General features: G+C 42.6%; 1 protein-coding gene across 1 annotated transcript; it reads right to left on the bottom strand.

Annotated features, from left to right (window-relative positions):
• Nucleotides 1-7,041: 7,041 nt before the first annotated feature.
• ubtd1b (ubiquitin domain containing 1b) lies at nucleotides 7,042-18,898 on the bottom strand. Its single transcript, XM_075457672.1, has 4 exons — nucleotides 18,133-18,898; nucleotides 11,707-11,934; nucleotides 11,020-11,177; nucleotides 7,042-10,814 (listed from the first exon to the last, which is right to left on the bottom strand). Exons 1-4 carry the CDS (start codon nucleotides 18,212-18,214, stop codon nucleotides 10,545-10,547), a joined length of 738 nt encoding a protein of 245 aa, XP_075313787.1. The 5' UTR covers nucleotides 18,215-18,898; the 3' UTR covers nucleotides 7,042-10,544.
• Between the last annotated feature and the right edge of the window lie 2 nt (nucleotides 18,899-18,900).

Here is an 18,900-nt window from a genome sequence, read left to right as displayed (position 1 = left end):
AAAGTAGACATTGTCTCCAGTGGTTTCAGTGGAACCGGCTACACATCACACATAGTGTTAGATTTAAACACCCCTGATATTTATAGTCAAAGAAAAGTAATCACAGGCTAAAGACCAAGAGTAGATGTGGTATGACTGAATGGAAAAATGCATCCACGCAGTCCCAGACCAAATTGAATACGATTACGTTAGAGCCACTACTAGCATTACCCAAATGGCTGGACTGTCAGTGATCAAGTTGCTTTGTGGGTTGCATCTGTGCCAGAGGAAGAAAGGAGGTTCTTCTGCATTCTGACTCAAAATAGCCCTAAATCACACAGAAATACGCAGAAAGTAAGGTTTTATACAAATACACTAGGCCCTTCTATTGGTGGCTGGAGCCAGATAGAATCAAACTGCTAAGCATTTCATCTTCCAGATACTGCAGCAGTATCATTGATGACAGTGGCTGTGTTCAAAACCGCATACTTCTCAAAATGTTAGGAGTAGTAGACTCCTACTCCTCCTACTACTCATACAATTTTTTTGAGTTAGTATGCGAGTTTGAGTAAGCGAGAAGTTCCCGAATGCATAGTAGATTCGCCGAAATGTTGAGCATGCATCATGAGGTTACTACTCATACTCAAACTACCCAAGATGCAACGTAACGTGATGTCGCCGATCGTCATTTCCTGTCAAAACGGCAGTTTCAAGCTAGCTACAACGAGGGTAGGTTCACTTCCTGTTTTCAAATCAAAGGCACCAATTGTATCGTAATGGCTTTCCCTATGATAAAAGGCAACGGGTATTTTATTTTGTGAAAATAACTGGAAGTGCGTTGCTCACTACGGCTAGCTTTAGTAGTGCCGAATTCGTCGGAACAAAATTGTAAAGAGCCGGTATTTTGTCAGATTTTCAACACGTTGGGGATCTAAACGACTACTTTCTCGCCTGAAAATGTTTCAAATGTTGCTAAAGTTTACAGAGTTTAGAGCTTAAGCGAAATCAGCATCAGGCCGGCTGATTTCGGCTCGGGAAGGAGTGAAATGCATTGTGGGTAAACGCTCTGCATACTGTCTGATCGATGAGTATGCAGTATGGAAGTATGTAGTATGCAGTTTCAAACACAGCTAGTATTCCTGCTCTTGACAGTGGCATTGTTTTCTTCTCGACTTTCGTGGTTGTAGAGTAGCGGTAACCTTCACGTTGCAGCGACACCTCTGTGACGGAGAAAATTGCAACTAGTGGCGCATCGACTTGCGACACCATATATATCGTGCACGAAATCATGACGTCATCAACACCGCTCGCGCTAGCCAACGCGGCAACCATGCAGGAGGCTTTACACCCAGGTTTCAGTGACGACGCTAAGCTTTGAGTGAATAATGATAAGTTGAAAGTTAACTCGTGCCAGATAGAGCCGAAAACGTCCGAGAACCACCAATTTCACAACTAAAGGACGAACGGCCAAAAAACATTTTTAAAAAAAGAAGCACAGGGGTAAAAAAACGACCACAGCTGCACTAAATAATAGTTGCTATTTAACACCGACCTCCATCGTTTCCACAGCAGCGCAAAGCTAAAGGAACGACGCCAGTGCTAGCACAGCCAAAAGCAGCCCACAGGTCTCAGACTGCCCCCAAGTGGCAGCAAAACGCTACAACATCCTAGACGTGCGTTTGCGAGGCACCGACGGGGGGAGTGTACACGAGAACTACGTCCAGCCCATTAGAAAGGCCAGACTTTAATCCACACTATTACAAGCTTCGTTTCATTCTACAAACTTTAAATGTTCTCGACATGTTCTGGAGCAATGAGAGAGGGCCTTGTTTGTAGCTTTTCCTCCCCACCCACCAGTAGACATATGGGAGTGAGATAATGTAGGTGCAAACCTACTCACTGCTGCCACTGTAACAATTAATCACAACTGACAGAAGTTAATGGTTACAGCTGACAAAATAAGTCTGCAAGTGTTCGATAAGTTTTTCCTCTTCGTTAGTGTGAAGAAGATTTTATTACTTCATTAAAAAAAAAAAAAAAAAAAAAAAAACGCAGTCCCTTTTTTAAGTTCTTACTTCCAACAGGGTGAGGCTTCCGTTTTAGTTTCCCGGACAGTCTGACTCACAGGTCTCTGACCTCCAGGCGACCGCTCCCTCACCTGTTTCCTTAAACATGTGAAGATTTTCTGTTTGATAGAGATCACATCAGCGTCTAAGACCCCATAGGCCACTGAGTGATTCACCTAAGCTTCAGTCTGGTACAGGGCAGCCTGCGTATTAGAATGGAGCCGCACAGAAGCTTTCCGATTGGCTGCAGGGGAATGAGCAGATAGTTACTTTGGCTCTGAGTAATTGAATCAGTCTCTTCTACCATGAACCTGCTTTGGAAAGAAAGCATGAGTATACGCGTGTGTTTAGCTGGCACAGTTGGACAGCTTTGTGGTGGGGGGGGGGGGGGGGGGGGGGTCAGTCGTACAGCCTGAGTCTTGGCTCTGAAAGAGGACAAAGCTGTCTGGTCAGTGTGTTGAGTTCACTTAATTCGGTTTCTGCCTACACATGCAGCTGTCCAGGCGATGTCCTTTTAATCTGGTGTCTTTGGGCCACTGAAATGGGTACAGCCAGCACTTCCTCCACATGCCACTGTTTCCGTTTCACCTGATGTTTGTCACTGTAGTTTTCGTATTAATAATAATACATTTTATTTATAGGCGCCTTTCATAGGCACTCAAGGTCACCTTACATAAAAAACAAACACAATTTAAAATACATACCAAATAGATAAAAATAAAGTTAATTAAAACAGTGCAATAGTAATCACAATGCATAGGCTAATTTAAACAGGTGAGTTTTAAGTTTGGATTTGAAATGTGGTAATGTTTGTGCGTTACGGAGATCAGGTGGAAGAGAGTTCCAGAGCTGGGGAGCAGATCGACTAAATGCTCTGCTCCCCATAGTAACAAGACGGACGGGGGGAACAGTGAGATGAATAGAGGATGAGCATCTGAGGGTACGAGCAGGTATAGTAATGTGAAGAAGGTCTGAAAGATACGGAGGAGCAAGATTGTGAATAGCTTTAAAGGTAAGAAGAAGTATTTTGTAGTTAATACGATATGGGATAGGAAGCCAATGAAGCTGTTGCAAAACAGGTGTGATATGATGGATTGAAGGGGTCCGCGTGATGATACGGGCAGCTGAGTTTTGAACCAACTGTAATTTATGTAAAGTTTTCCGAGGTAGGCCAAACAGAAGAGAATTACAATAATCTAAACGAGAGGTGACCAAACTGTGGACTATTGTTAGCGTCTAGCTTGTCATGGCTTTGCAATTAGAGGTATACAAGTAAAGCACCTCTTTAACCAAGCCAAAAGCTCAGTGCCCGTCTCTCTCATCCAAACAGGGTCACGTCAGACTCCAAAAACCCATGGTAGCAAAAGGTCAAATATCAACCACAAGGCTTCAAAAGGATAGACTTCAAACCAATGACTCATGTCACAGTGGCTATATCTACATTACTGTGCAGAAGTCTTAAGTTGTGCCTCACTTCTCTATACGGGATATTACCATGGAAACACTAAACTGGCGCAAACATAAATGGGAACATAAGGGAAAAAACGAGTTTGTAAAATTCCTCTCCCTTCTAATTCAATATTTGTTATGAGCACTTTTATTCTCCAGCACAGCCTGAACCCTCTTCAACAAGCTTCTTGACATTTCTTTAAGTCGTCTTCAGGAATAGTTCTCCAGGCTTCTTGAAGGACATCCCAAAGCTCTTCTTTGGATGTGGGCTGCCTTTTGTTCCGTTCTCATTCAAGACGATCCCACAATGATGTTGAGGATTCATTCCTCCATAAGACCCGTTGCCACTGATTTTTAGTCTACTTCTTGTACCATTTGGCATACCTCAGCCTTTTCTCCATTCTTAACAGCCACGCTTCCATGGACACCCATTCTGTTGAAGCTTTGTTGAACAGTAGCTGGATCAACTGATTGGCCCGATGCATCTCTAAGGTTCTGTGTCAGGTCTTTACTGGATTTTTTGCCCCCCCATATATATTAAGGACATCACTTTCAGACACTGTTTGTCTGCTGTTCAACATGGAGAGAACAATTGAAAGGATGACACCAAATTTATTGGCGTACTATAATTTGAGTAACAAATATATGATGACAAGACTCCAATGATGAGTCGTGGTGGAACAAGACATCATGGATGATGGGTGTGGGCGGATTGAGGAGGCGGCAGACATTTAAAGAGATGCCTCACTAGTTAACTGGAGGAGGTGGAGATGGGGAGGAAGTGGGCTGTGAGAGACACGGACTGGAGGGTAGAATGAAGGTAGGAGTGAGATTTAAAAGAGTGGGGAATAGACAGATTGGCTAGATGAGTTGCAGACAGGACGGCCTTTAGACTTTTGCTAAGCCCTGAAACACGGTCTTGCTTTAGAACACCTTTCATGGGCTCTGCTCTTAAAGGCTCTGTGACGTGGTCTGTCAGGCCACAGGGTGAGCAAGTTCACAGTACTGGTTTACGGTAGAAAGTATTAGGTGGCTCACTAACATGCAGTACTATAATATATTCGAGAAGGTTTAGATGTGAGCCAGGTGAGTGTTAGGTAAGTGGGTGAAGGTCCATTGAGAGAGGGAATGTAGGGATTAGCTTTAAAACCAGCATAACGAGCCCTCCAAGTCCACGTAGGCTTGCACACACACACACACACACACACACACACACACAGATATGCTACTGAGCCCTGTGCTTAGGGGATTTTACTTCATCTATTGTGGACAAAAGTCTGCTTTGCATAACAATCCGCTGAACTTATCCCACAGGGAGCACACACTCCTCTCATAAACGTTCTCATGACTCCTGAATGACCTCCAGTTTCGGTAAGTCACCACATCATTGTAGGTTCTTCAACAGAAATTCGGGATTATGTTGAAAGGCACTGCAGTTACTGCCGCTGCTAAGAAACAACGCTTATTTTGGAAATGGCACCAAACACACCATTGGAAAATCACCATACCTCTGCCAGCCAGAAAATAACCAAGTCATCAGAGTGAGCGAAGCAGAAATTTGATCTTTCTTAGAAGAAAAAGAAATAACAATGGCCGAAGAGAAAAAAAAAAACAAGTTAGCCTGGGATGGAAAAGAGGGAAGGATCATGCAGGGCATTAGAAATTAGAGCTGTACGGGGCAAGATATGTACATATTTAACCACACAGAAAATCAAGTTACCTTCAGAAATCTTGCCCTTTTCTTAGCTTGGGGAATTCCACTAATGAATGGGGAAAATGTCAGCTGATACTTTTTTCCCCCCCAAACTGCTACTCTGTTATAGGGGCTCTAAAAATTACTCAGAAATACAATCTTTCTACATCAAGACAAACTTTAAAAAACTAGCTACGACCTGCCAACCAGGGCAACAGCTTCGAATTTTCAGTCTTTGATCGAGAGCATAAGCTTAATGTTGTCTGTTAAAAGACAACCAACTACATAAAAATCATTTCTTGTGCCTGTGACAGGAATCATGTTCAACCTAGCCAAAAGTAAAGTACCCGTTGAAGAAGCTGACAAGTTAATTAAGCTAATATTTCTTATGTTCTTATCCCTCTTCCTGCTAATGCTAATATTTAATAATATAGTAGCTAGCCAGCATTTAATGTCAGTGGATTTGAGTGTTGAGCTTGCTAACGCTACAGTTAAACTTGTTCATCTGGATTTGTTTCTGATTCTCCAAACTTGGGGCACTTGGACCGCTGTCAACAGCAGATAAAATAATGACAACATCACACAACCCTACTTGGGAACAAAAAAGAATTAAAAATAAATAAATAAATAGATGAATTGCATTGAAGACTCCGTTTTCACTTGCCTTCTGTATTTAGTCCCACTTGGTCTTAGCTTTTGCATTGTAAGCTGACAGTTGGAAAGACTGCAAGCCACCAGTGTTGTAACATCACCCTGTAGGTCGGGAATTTCCACATTTGAAGGGTAGTGGTGAAATTAAACAGAAATCATGTAGATGCACACGAATCCCATAAAATGTCAGCTCTGACTTTGCAGTTTTTTTTTTTTTGTTTTTTTTAAGGAAGATTAGAGTGGAACTTCAGTGGTTTTGCTAAACCCAAAAAAAGAGAGACATTCTCATTATGTAATGGGAGTTTAGTAAAACAAACAAACCAAAAAAAAAAAAAAAAAAAAAATCGGATTAAATCCATCCTGTGACATTTTTATGACACCAGTCTCAGACCAGGTCGTCTAAAAGCTCTCTGTGGTGTGGGGTCATTGTGGAGGAGCAGAGTTTAAAGCTGACTGAAAGAGTGACCACAAACACAGCGCTCCCTGTGAATTTCCACCGTCAATAGGGGCTTTTTCCAGGCCCAGTGTACCACAACCCACCAGAGACCCTGTGTTGACTGTATATAGAGACAGTTGAGAGTTGCACTCCTTGAAAATTCCCTAGCAGCTAATGTTGGCGGACGCAGTCTTTGCACAACGTCAGAAAATGCCCTCTGTGGCTATTGAACAGAGTTGACACAGGAAGTGAGGCATTTTACAGCTGGTGTGAGTTTGCTATAAACAGATGGAAAGCAGCTAATTATCAAAACCTCTGCTGCTCAACACAGTGTTTAGCAGAATATAGGAAGAGTGGAAAGACTCTCCAATCGACTCCAATGTAGCTGTTGAGAAAGAGTGGGCAGAACCGTGCATTCATGTCCCATAGATGCATTTTTTCCCCCCAGCTTTCCACAAGCGTCTCATGGTGAATATTTTCTCTGCTTTGCTCTTTATTTGCTTTCAAGGAACACACATGCTGTAAATCGTCTGTCTCCGTGCCTGAAGATGTTCAGGACAGAAACAGAGAGTGTGCACTCGTGTTCCTGACTTTGCCCAAGAGGCAATCGTTTGCTACGGTCTTTACAAAGGAGGATGGCGCCATCTTGTGGTAATGACACATGTGGACTCGCTGCAGCATGCAATAAAAAAAAAAACAAACAAAAAAAAAACAAAGTGCATCTACCTTTCTGGAAGCAAAAAATTCAAAACACAATATATATATATATATATATATTTTTTTTTCCATAGTTTGATTTTATTCAACAAATTAAAAACACAGTTTAAAATGAAATCAGCATATAAATGAACTCCCCAAGTGTAAAATCCCTGTCATTCACCAACAAGGCATGTCCCTAATATTTCTCTTTACTTAATAAACCCAATGTTTCATTCATTTTTTTAATATTTATATATATATATATTTTAAACACAGACTGCTGTAGACAATTTGAAAGTTTTTTTTTTTCTTTGAATGCTTTAGATATGGCTGTTTTTGTGTGAAAACAAAGCAACAAGCTTGACCTAACCATCACTGAAGGGACTTTCAGCTCCTAAAAAGGCAAGTTTATTCATTGATGGAGCTCTACTTATTGTTAGAAATGTAAAAGTGTCCTGCCTGTTATGGCTTTTATAATCAGCTTAGTAAGCTATTTCATATGCAATTCATAAAGAACACGTGCGTGAGTCTTTTGTCCGAGTCGAGCATTGCATTATGCTCACATATGCAGAAACGGGCGTGCATTTGAACGAGAGCCGGACAGCTCGTGTATTCGCGCAGACTGACGTTGACCACATTCCGGTCGCTCTGAGCGTGAAGACCGAGGCTCTTCTCTCATCTCCAGACTCTGACACGAGATTTGTCAAAGCAAATTCCAGCTCCCCAAAAAGTGAGATTTAATGGGATTTCTGATTTAGTACTCGACAGTTTTACAAGCTTGGAACAATGTTCACTGATGGAGTTGTTGTGGGCCGAGACAGAGGAGCGAAATTCACAGCTTGAAGAAGCTAAACACAAACTCTGCCCGTTGCTATGATAGATCTAACTGGCAAGGCTGAGAAATGATCTGTTAAGACACGAAAAAACACGATTTTAGTTGTGATGTGCTGACGGGAATCCGACACTGCATCTTTGAGGCTTCTCCCTTAAGTTAGAGACACCTTTGAACCATTATCTGACAGAAGTTCCCGTCTCTGTGCTGAATAAAAGGTCAGAGAAGAGCAACAAACGGATGACTTTACTGAAAAGCCATGCAGACAGAGTTTGCCTCATTAGATCGCAACTGATTTAGCACTGTAATCTCTGAGCCCTTTTTAAATGGTTGAACATAATCCCTTTGAGTTTAACATGATTCAATGACCACCGCTCAGTGTCACTAGTATTTCAAAACATCCACTCGTGGCTCACTTCAGCAAGGATGCCGCAACAGGAGACGCTATCGATAAAGTTATCAGCGGAAGGTTCCTCCAAGAGCTGGCTCAGGGACCTTCGTTTGATCAGCAAAACAGCTGCCATTTGTAATGTTCAGATACTACAGAGAAGATGAGCAGTCCAGCCGGGAATAAACCTCCAAAAAACCTCTTAAAACCACCGACAGGAAGCCGCTCATGTGACACAGACGCTAGATGACTGCACGGCCTCAACCTGGAATCTGACGACATTTGAACAATACCAGCGGCTGGTGCTCAATGAAATCTGCAGAAACGAGAGGCAAAAAAATTTAACCCGGTCTGCGTCCGTTGTACTGCAGAGGAAAACAATGCTTTGAACACAAGGTGATATCCTTTAAAGAGCCTCAGAGTTGAAACTGGCTGATACTGCTGGAGAAGTGTACGACAGGAGCGCTGAGTGAAAACAAAGCCCATCAACTTATAAATAACATTATTTTTACCCATAAAGAAGGTCCGAACACTCAACCGTTTTTAAAATCTGACACATTCCGTCTACAGTGACTTCCCCCCCGACACGTTTGAACACAAAGCTGCCGAGTAGTCCAAAGGAGCAGGCGCACATATGATCCACGGCAGTCAAACAGCTCAGTCCAGGCGTCATTGATGATGGCGGAACCATCTAAACTCTGCGTTTGTTCTGAACTGCAGCTCAGTCTCAAACTGTTTTTTTACTGGAGAGATTGTCAGGCCTTGAGGAAACTTGAGTGGACAGCGCTGATTCAGAGCCATTTTGTTCATCTCCTCTGGCATGCAGCCGGCTCCTTTCCTTTTAGACGTTCGTCTTTGCGCCACAGCAGGGCTCACTCAGAATCAGGGAGAGAACAAGGACTACAAACGAGAAGACATCTGAAACTGATGAGGCGCTCGAATTATGAATAAAAAATGATGAAAAGGGTTCACCAGCACCGCAGTGTATTTGAGGAAGTTGGGGGTATTTTGGGACCTCAGCTCATCTTTCTTCTACAGCCAAAGAAAAAAATAAAATAAATGTAAAAAAGCCAGGGAAGTAAACTGTTCTTTGTGTAGATTGCAGGGGTGTAATATTTCTGAGAACACTCCCTGCAGGGGGCGCTGCTACGGCAGCTTCCACTGAATTTCAAAGGCTAAACCTACAGCTTTTTTTGGGGGGGGGGGGTTCACTGTTTTGACTCGCTGCTGCGTGTCCAAGTCAGCAGTGTGCCGATGATGAAAATGAGCAAATGTGACACAAAAAGTAAGCATTTGCGGCAAAGTTGCCGGACCGCGGGCGAGCACAGTGGCTTCACTGATTACATAAAGGGCTGTGCGGCTCCCCGTTGGTGGTCATTACGCAGTCAGTGAGGCAGCTGCTAAGACAATACATTTAGCGTGGGACTTTCCCCTTACCCGGGACCAGCAGGATGACTAACTTGCAGATGAGTCTCGTCGCCTCTGTATCACAGATAGTCTTTGCCGACGCTCACACTTCATTACATGTTTTGTCAGCAAGATTTAAGAAAACTTTAAAAAAAAAAAAAAAAAAGGCAGCAGCAGTCATAGCTCAGACTGATATGACAAAAAAAAAAAATACAGAGTTTAGCCTGGCTGTAAAACTACCATCCCTCATGACATGAACCCATTTTTTTTTGTCTTGTAGAAGGCACACAAACTACCACAAAAGTATATTAATAACTTTTAAATGTGCAAAACAGCTTTGTTGACATTATTTCCTCGCTAAAAGAAAAAGGGGAGAAGAAGAATTGTTCGGCGTCACATGGTCTACGTCCCTTTCCCATTTCTGGGTGTCAGAGTGGAAATGTGCTTCAGAACCAACACCGAGCGCCACCGAATTTCGACTGTTCGACTTTTGTATTAGTGCAGACAAGAAGGCCAGAAGCACTCTACGTATGAAGCGGTGAGCACATTTTTCATGGGGCTGAAAAGACGGCACTACGAGCTCCGTTTTAAATTTAGATGAAAAAAAAAAAGAAGAAAGTATAGAAGAAGATGGCTCAAAGTATACGAGGATGCCGGATCAAATCGGCACCCTGCCCTCCAAGGGAAAAAAAAAAAAAACAGAAACCACAGTGAACATGTTAAATGAATGAAAGCAGCACTTTTCAGTTTTTCCCTTATGTATAAATATATAGAACTTTTTTTTTTTTTTTTTCCGCTTATTTGTCCCTCCTTGGTTTAATCTTCTTTCAATAACAGCAGCTGTTGTGAAGAAAAAAAAAAAGAAAGTTATCCAGCATTGAGGAGGGGGGCATACTCCTACAGTTAGTCCCACCTACTGCCCCCCCTCCCTGTATGCCCCTCTGTTACTCAGATGTGGGAGAGGAGGTGGTAGTGGTCGGCGACAGTTTGGAGCCTCGGAGGGCCTGTGGGTTGACGATGACCTGGATGACGAAGTCCTTCTGGATCTTAATGTCCTGCAGCCGCGTATTGTCTGTCAGCAGCTTACCGGAGAAGAACCAGCGCTGGTGGCTCACGTCGATGTCCTCCTGGGCCTGAAGCTGCTTCTTCAGCTGCCTGATGGCGTCGTTCATGCTGGCGCTGAGACGAAGGTCCTTTCCTGTGGACAGTCGTACCTGTGGAGGAGCAGATGATGAACAAAGATGACATTTAAACTGCATGTTTTGCACCATATGACTGAAATGAAAGCTCCATACCTTATATTACTGAGAAAATGTTGTCACTTTTGCATATTGCATGAGTAAATAAAGACGTGAGATTTTCATCTTCACTATGGATAATTTCCTAGTTCCCTTTTGGGAGATGTACTTGTCTTGGTACCTTGAGCTGGAATTCTTTCTTGGGTGGCACGGGGGGTTCAGGGCTGTCGCTGGGGTCCTCGTCGCTGCGCTCTGAGATGAGGTTCACAGGGGGCGCCAGGCAGTAAACTGGCAGCTGGTAGCGGTTCCCGAGTTCATCATAACATTCTGTCAGAGTGCCTGAGGTTGGGGGGTTGCAAAGAATACACCGTATTGGATGATGTTCAGCTTTTAAATTTTGTGGAAAAAATGCCATTTCATTTAGCAGCTTAACATCTGGCTTTGTAACATTTTTACTACATTTTTGAGGTTACAGTTAACTGATGTTTTTCATATAAAGAAGAAAAATTATGAGTAAAGTGCTTGTTTTCTTTCATTTAAGCGTTAGTGATGGTTCATGTTGGGCTCTTCTGGATGGAAATCTCATTTTCTCTTCAGCAGGTTTCTTAGAGTTCAGTCACAAACATCCCATTTGGTTTGCACTTGCTCTAAATTTTGCGACAGCTCACTCAGCTCTCCGAGCACTCTTTTTTAATTCCACATTTGCATACCGAGACATAATGCAGGTATTTGTCTTAGTAAGGCAAACTACAAGGTGATTCTAATGATTTACTTAATTTTCTTTAACTCCATCTAAAATAAAAAGAGATCAATTACAACAATTTCATCTCATTCTTTGAAGAAAAGAGTCATCTCATTTCATCCTCACCATGAGGCAGTGTGATACTGGCTCCATCGACTATAGCCTGGGCCAACTCATGGTCATTACACTCCAGGGCCACGGCAGCAGCTTTCAGGGCGTCCCAGATCTCCTTACGGCCTTCGAAGGCCGGCGCTGTGTCCCAGAATTCGTCTCGCTTGCTCCGTAGCTGCCCCTCCGTCATTGGGTAGTCGCTCTTCCATTTGGGCCGATCTTTTTTCAGAGGCTCGTTGCGTCCTGTGATTAGTACAGTTAAGAGATTTAGCGGCATTACACACATCTTTTTTTTTTTTTCTTAAGTCAATCGCCAGGTGACTTGTGATAAAACCAGCTCAGATTCCTTTTATGAATGGAAATATAAAGAACATAAGACATCACCAACATATTCCTCTAACAACAACAAACACATCTATGAAATAAAATCGAAAGCCCCCCTTGGACTTCTTTCAAAACTACATGAGAATTTTCAAAGTTGTCACACCCCCTTTTAAGCGACTCATTATCAGGTACAAGCGTGCACCGCAGTCCGCTCAGAGAAGCTGCAGACAGATATATGGGCAACGTTGAGGGAAGAAAGGACTCAATCTAATTCTGTGCTTTCAACTATTGACAGCAATAAACAGAGCTGCCAAGAGGGAGAAATGCTAGCTGTCACCAGAGACAGAAAACACCCCACCACACCCCAACATGTCATCCGCTTCTAAAATTAGGAGGTCATTCAGAGTTTGCAATATGCATGAAGCAAGTGCAGCCAATGTGTGTCCATGTAACTTTACCTGCGTTTCCCACCATTCAATATTAACTCACAGAGGCCAGGGGTGCACTTAAAGCAGAAGGAACACATTAAGGTTATACAACACAAACAGCCTGGTATCAGGACAGGTCCAACCACTCTGCCCACTGTAGTAATCCCCCAATCAATCTCCCAATGGTTCACTACAACCGTTTCCTACTACGGGACAAACTTGTGTAGACCTGCAATTTAAAAGTAAACACTTGAAAATAAGGGGCATATTTAAACTGTTTTACGAGTTTAGGTTTTAAAAAAAGATAACCATTTTTCAGGCCCCCTAAAATCCAGAACTTAAACTTGAGATGCCGGTCCCCGAGTAGAGGAGTGTTGGAAAATAAAGAAGCTTTTAAAGACACCAGTCGCATGAAAGAGGTTGCCTTCCTGTCAGACTAATTATTTATAGTGCTCGCTGCTCAGGAGGAGTGATCTGTAGGACACGGTTTGGTGTAAGATTAGCAACTAGAGGAGAGAAAATCCTCTTCGAGTCAGTCCCAAAGGAGCGTCCTCACTAGCACTCAGCTAAACTAGTAATAGACAAAAAGCAACCATAAGATAAGATCTTAAGAGAAAAACCTGTCTGGATGTACATATATGGGGCAGATTTACTAACAGTAATAAGTTAATACAAGTGGACCTGCTGTGACCATAGCTGACCACTATTCATCAAACCCTTTTCTTCAACTTCTAGAAGACTTTTTTTTTTTCATTTTTTAATCCTCCATATGTTACCTGTACATTCTGTACATTTATTTATTTTTAAATGTAATCCTCCATATATTACCTGTACATTTATTTAATCCTCCATATATTACCTGTACATTCTTTTTTTTTTTTTTCTAACTATCCACTTGCCCCCTGTGTTAAATAAACAGCAGATAATGCTCCCTTGTCCCCACAAAATGCTAATACTTAACCAGGTATATTCATGGGCACTCGGATATTTGGAAACACACTTGCATATCATTTTCATAACTTTTTACTATCCAAACAATGAAATCTATAACTGCAGCGCTGCATGCAACACTTGGATTCAGCCCATCACTCCCCTTTCTTACACACACACACACTACATTGGCCCCTCCCTTTTAAAAAACATACATACCAGATCGATACACTATCTTGCAGGAACGCTAGTTGGATTACGCCATCTCAAGATGGATTTAGTAACTATTGGACACTTTCAGACTTTCCCAGCTAAAGTAAGCATCAGAGCGAACCATAATTCCTTTCAGTGCAAGACTCTGTTCCTCATGCTGCATCCTCCGCTTCAAGCACAGAGAGGGAAGACTCCAAATGCTAGAGCAGCGGCTAATAGATGGGTCTCTGTACAACTAGGGAGTGGAAGGCCGCACTTAACTTGGTTTGTTTGGCAAAATCCTAAACAGAGAGGACAAGGCACTAAACGTTATTTTTCTGCCTAAAGAGGTAGATTGGAAATGGCTCAAAATTCCAAGGTGATCACAGGCATTTCCCCAAGGGCCGAAGAAGTTTGTGGATCCAGTCCTATAAAAGAGCAGACCGGAGGCCAGAGACCCGGAGTTCCGAGTCCCAGGAGTCCTAAAGGCAGCAACGTCTCTACAGTGCTCACATCTTGTCTGAAAATGCAAAACTCTAATCATAACTATTTAAAGAACAGAAATATATGATTTAGGATCCGACTGCATAATTTATTTTTGTTTGTAAAAACACTTGATGGCATTCTCAATGGTGTGCATCAGGTCATGCAAGTACTCACTTAGAAATTTGACAGCTAGCTTAGTATGGGACAGCAGCGAGAAACGATTACATAGTTAGCTTGGACTGTGTTGTTTTTTCACTTCTGTTCAAAGAAAAGAAGAAAAAAATAAAAACATATGCTGGGAAATTGAAGTCCTGATACTATTCCAGACAAGGATTGGTTTGAAGTGTCTACTACCATCTGTGTCACTGATGTTAAATGTGGCAGATTGTAAAGTAGAATTTGTCAAAACCTGTCCATTTGCTGAGGTGTGTTGCCGACTACTCAACCACAGTCCGTTTCAGTGAACACATTCCCCAAACGATGACAAAGATCATGCAAGAAACAGACGTTGATTGTTAATCACCCGATCCTGATAAATCAACCCGCCTCTTCATGTGCGACGCCACATGAGTTGGGACTCACTGCTGAAATTGACTGACTGCAACACTGTTGGATTGCAACATCAAGCTAATTTGCACCGTTTAGTAAATCTGGCCCTAGATTTTAAATAACTGTGCACTCCCCCCGCCCCCATTTGCTTGTGCAGGTCATGATTAGTTTCGGCATTAGTAATGTCCGGGTCATGATAAAGCAACAGATGCGGCATTACTCAAGATGTCTCGCTTTATATTGTGAAACAGAACATTAATCTCTGTAGTGACATCGGGAAGGTGAGCTTTTGAAATACTCTTCATTCTGGGATATTTGAATTTCCACTTTCTTTTGCTTTTTTGAAGACGGCCAACTGAGGACTTAACTGACAATCAAAATTTTACAGTTATAAGAAAAAAAAACAAACAAAAAAAAAAACTTCAGAGAACTTCAGCGGTAGAAACAAAGTTAATGGGGATAATTGTGGTTATGTGTTTATGCATGAAAAGCAGGCAGTAACGAAGGAAGCAATTTCTAAAACTGCCTTGTTGTACAAAAATAGACGCATAAGACGATGCATTGCAGACAGATGAAGCAATATCAGGGTGTTTTTCTCCTGCTGGGGCCATAAAAGCAGGGGCCACGTGATGAGGCGGCAACGGAGCGCGTTGTACATGTCGGTGTTAACGAAATGAGTCATAAAACAAATACAAAGCCTCTCGATGCTGTATGTCAGCAAACAAAAAACAACAGGTGGCTGCGAAAAGATTACTTAACCCATACAAAAAAATAATCTGGAACATCTTGTTGCTTTGGCCTTGCAAAGACATTTAATAGCCACACGCATTCTCCTGAACTGAGGTAATTAATGATTGGGAGGTGTTCCTTCTGCATTTAAACAGTGAATAGATGGGAAGTGCTGTGTTTATCCCATCTGCATCAGTGTAATTCCTCAGAGTGAATACCCTCCCATGTGCAGTCCAACACACACATGCAGTACTATCATTAAAGCTAGTCATCTTATCACTACAACGATGCCTTGAGCTTTCTGCAGCTACAGATAAAGACAGCCCCCACACCTTGAAGTCCAAATTTGGCATCCATTTTGAAAACATCCTCAACTGACCAGAAGCAAACAAAATGGTATCTGATTCAGTGCACAAATAGTCACTGCAGCAACTTCCCTGGAGCTTGTAAATGCAACAGTGTGTCTTCTGTAACTTTTCAATACTCAACAGCAAACACTTCCACATTACAACCAATATGGCAAACAGTGCCTGCACCAAGTAAGCTTGCATCTTCATTTATAAAAAGCTTACATTTCCAATAGTTGAGGACGCAAAGGACACAATGTTGGCAAGAATGAGATTTAATTTAAAAAAAAAAAAAAAAAAAAGATATACCACATGAGCGCCACTGCTGCTCTTACTAAGCTAGCTGCCTGTATGAGGGTGTGTCAAGCGGGGCAGACTAAGTCCCGAAAGAGGATCCAGTCAATAAAACATCAGGGCGTGATGAGACTTGTTCTTTCTGATCAAACCCTGGCCAAGGAGGGAGTGTCTGATGATACCAATCAGAGTGGGAAACTACCACGAGCCACGGCCAAAAACCTGAGGAATGTTGGCCATGACAGCTCGAACAATAAAAAGCTGCTTTGGCACACAACATGTTGCACTCTTAAAAGCTTTATTAGATGTTGATGTAGGGATGCAGCCATGAGGACAGAGGTAAACTTCACCTTTTTCTAATGTGCAAAACTGGAACTAATCTAAAAAGCACCGTCACTGACGCAAACTGGAGGCAACTCACTGAAACTGCAGCTACAAACCAAGATAAAAACGGATTTGGGGAGGAAAACTGCACATCAACGGATAATTAGATTTCTACACTACCGCTATCGTATAGAACCTAAAACAGCTGAGAAAATCTAATGCGAAATCATTCATTTTCTCTAACAATCAGGACTAATAGCTTGAACTCTAAGCTCCTTGAGGTGACAACATTTATACATCTGCAGCCTGTTTAGCCTCTAATTATCCCCCCAAAAAAAAAATCTAGAATAAAAAAGGTCAGAATAAATATCACAGACACACTTGTCTGAGGCTTAAGTTATGCAAAAATCCACGATCTTTGCCAGCTCAGCTGTGAGGCACCTGTGTGTTCAGTTTAGTCTGGCTGTAAATATAACATTTACTCTTACTAAGAGCTGAAGCAACGATCCAAATTCTGTCCATTCTATCAAACACAGGTGGAAAAGAGCAAAACGTGGCAGCTGACCAGTGTTTATCTTCAGAGGAATGTTTTGTTTCGGGTGTGTAACAAATGGACAAGACATCGAGTTCCTGGTGTGAAAAATGTGGCCTTGGGAACATGTGTATCATGTTAGATGCTCAAATTAACCTATTCAGACCTGACGCGACATACGAGTGTATAATGACAGACATAACTGCAAAGTTGGTCATTTGCAATGAAGGGTAAAGGTTTAAACTTTTCTCCTTCTTCAGAGGATGAGAGATGAATGTTTTAAACTTCCAAGAAAACCCCCCGGGTTGTAGAAGGTTTGCCAAAAACAAAGTCTGAGGTCTGAAAGAGTTAACGAGATGAGACTGGACTTGTGGCTCGAGGAGCTGCGTCCAACCGCAACGAAGGCCTTCAAAGTCTAATCGCTGTCAAATTCTGCTCCTCTCTAGAATTAGTGGTTGGTGTGAAACATGCCACAATCACAGCTGTCACAGGACATTAGCTGAGGCATTAGAGAGATGTAAAAAAAAAAAAAACTGGACTGAAGACCTGGCTGTTCATCAATCCATGACAGGTTAAACTGTCTGCAAATGAAGGAACTGGGCGTCCTGCAAAGATCCAACCAAGAGCACATGATGCAATTCAGAAAGAGAACCAAAGTTTAACAGTAAAAGGCAAAGTCGAAGCGGTGATCCTGTTTTGGTCTCAGCATGAAATACGGTGCTCACAGGACTTATTATCACTTTAAAATAGCTATTCGCCCAATAAAACTTACTGTTGTGGGATTAAAAGAGACATTTTTATTGTTGGGTGAGAAAATTGTCAGGTTTATTACAGATGTCACATGAGAGATGTCAAAATGGAGCAGGGGTTTACTCCAAGTTGTGATCAGAGAGAAGCAGTCGCATGCCCCCTGGAGGGTCAACACACACTGATCCACTTAGATGAACTGGAACTAAGGACACAGTTTAAAAGGAAAACAAAAACAAAACATCCACACCAAAACTGTGCCTCCAGAAATCTGGAAAGGAAGGCAGCCTCCAAACCAAAGCCTGAACCTGAACTGACACCTGAACATAGCGAGTCTGTTGACATGTTTACACGTGATGTTCAAACTGATAATCAGAGCTGATCAGATGTCAGGTGCCAAATGACACCTGTCTTTGTCACGGCGAGGGTCAACACGCTCAAATGGTGAACAGTGTCAAAACAGAGTGATTTAGCAACTCCAGCACTTAAAATTAAAAGCAGAACAGCTGTAAAAGAAACAGTTTTGAGCGATTTAACGACGCACTACATGTAGCCTTACCTCCTCGTCCTCCGTTCCTGTTCGAGCCTCGACTCTGTGTGTCGTCCCAGCCTTCCCAGTATCTCCCCACACATCCTCCCATGGTTTGAGGGCTGCAGACGGTCTCCACGGGTGTTATACTAGCTGAGCAGGGGGCCCATCGCGGATGAGGACGATGAACTAGGTCCGGTGAGGAGGAAGGGTCGCAGGTCCAACGCTGCAAGCCTGATATGTCATCCGAAACCGCAATGAGGACATCCAATGGAGATGCTTGATGGCCTTAAGCTGATCTATATATTGAAGGTTGTGTTTGGATGAGCGTTTCCTCGGCTTACGGAAAAATTACTTTGAAACCAACCCCCCACAAGATTCAAAGCCCGTGGCCCGCACCAACCCTACGAGAGTTTCAAAACCAAAGAACTATTTTTAAATGTTAGGATATACTGTACTCAGCAAGCGCGTGCTACCCAACTTGCCTGTTAAGCTGGGTTAGTTGTAAATGCTGTTGTCCAGCTGTCCAAACAGCGCGCACCTTTCTCGCTAACAGGCTAACTGAGCTAACCAGCTAGCTACAACAACGTCAGTGAACACAAACTTCCGCGCGAAGTTAATTTCCCAGCATATTGGTTCTCTTACATGTGCAGGTACATAGTTTCGTTTTCCTCCGGGCCTCAGTGCAAAGAGATACTTCAACCCATTGACACGGTCTCCATATCGTTTTTCTTTAAATACCCCAAACGGTACTTCCCCCCTTGCTGGTTAAAAGGTGACCAGAGGCAGTGAGCTAGC

Source organism: Odontesthes bonariensis, chromosome 23 (genome assembly GCF_027942865.1).
Source record: "Odontesthes bonariensis isolate fOdoBon6 chromosome 23, fOdoBon6.hap1, whole genome shotgun sequence".
Classification (NCBI taxonomy): domain Eukaryota; kingdom Metazoa; phylum Chordata; class Actinopteri; order Atheriniformes; family Atherinopsidae; genus Odontesthes; species Odontesthes bonariensis.
This window is presented reverse-complemented; position numbering and strand designations above follow the sequence as displayed.

Bases quoted from the DNA above. Each gene is read 5' to 3' on its own strand.
- ubtd1b (XM_075457672.1), bottom strand. From the start codon at position 18,214: ATGGGAGGATGTGTGGGGAGATACTGGGAAGGCTGGGACGACACACAG. The intron at 11,178-11,706 runs GTGAGGATGAAA...CCCCAACCTCAG, and splicing joins CAGTATCACACTGCCTCATG to GCACTCTGACAGAATGTTAT. The intron at 10,815-11,019 runs GTACCAAGACAA...GCTCCTCCACAG, and splicing joins AGAAAGAATTCCAGCTCAAG to GTACGACTGTCCACAGGAAA.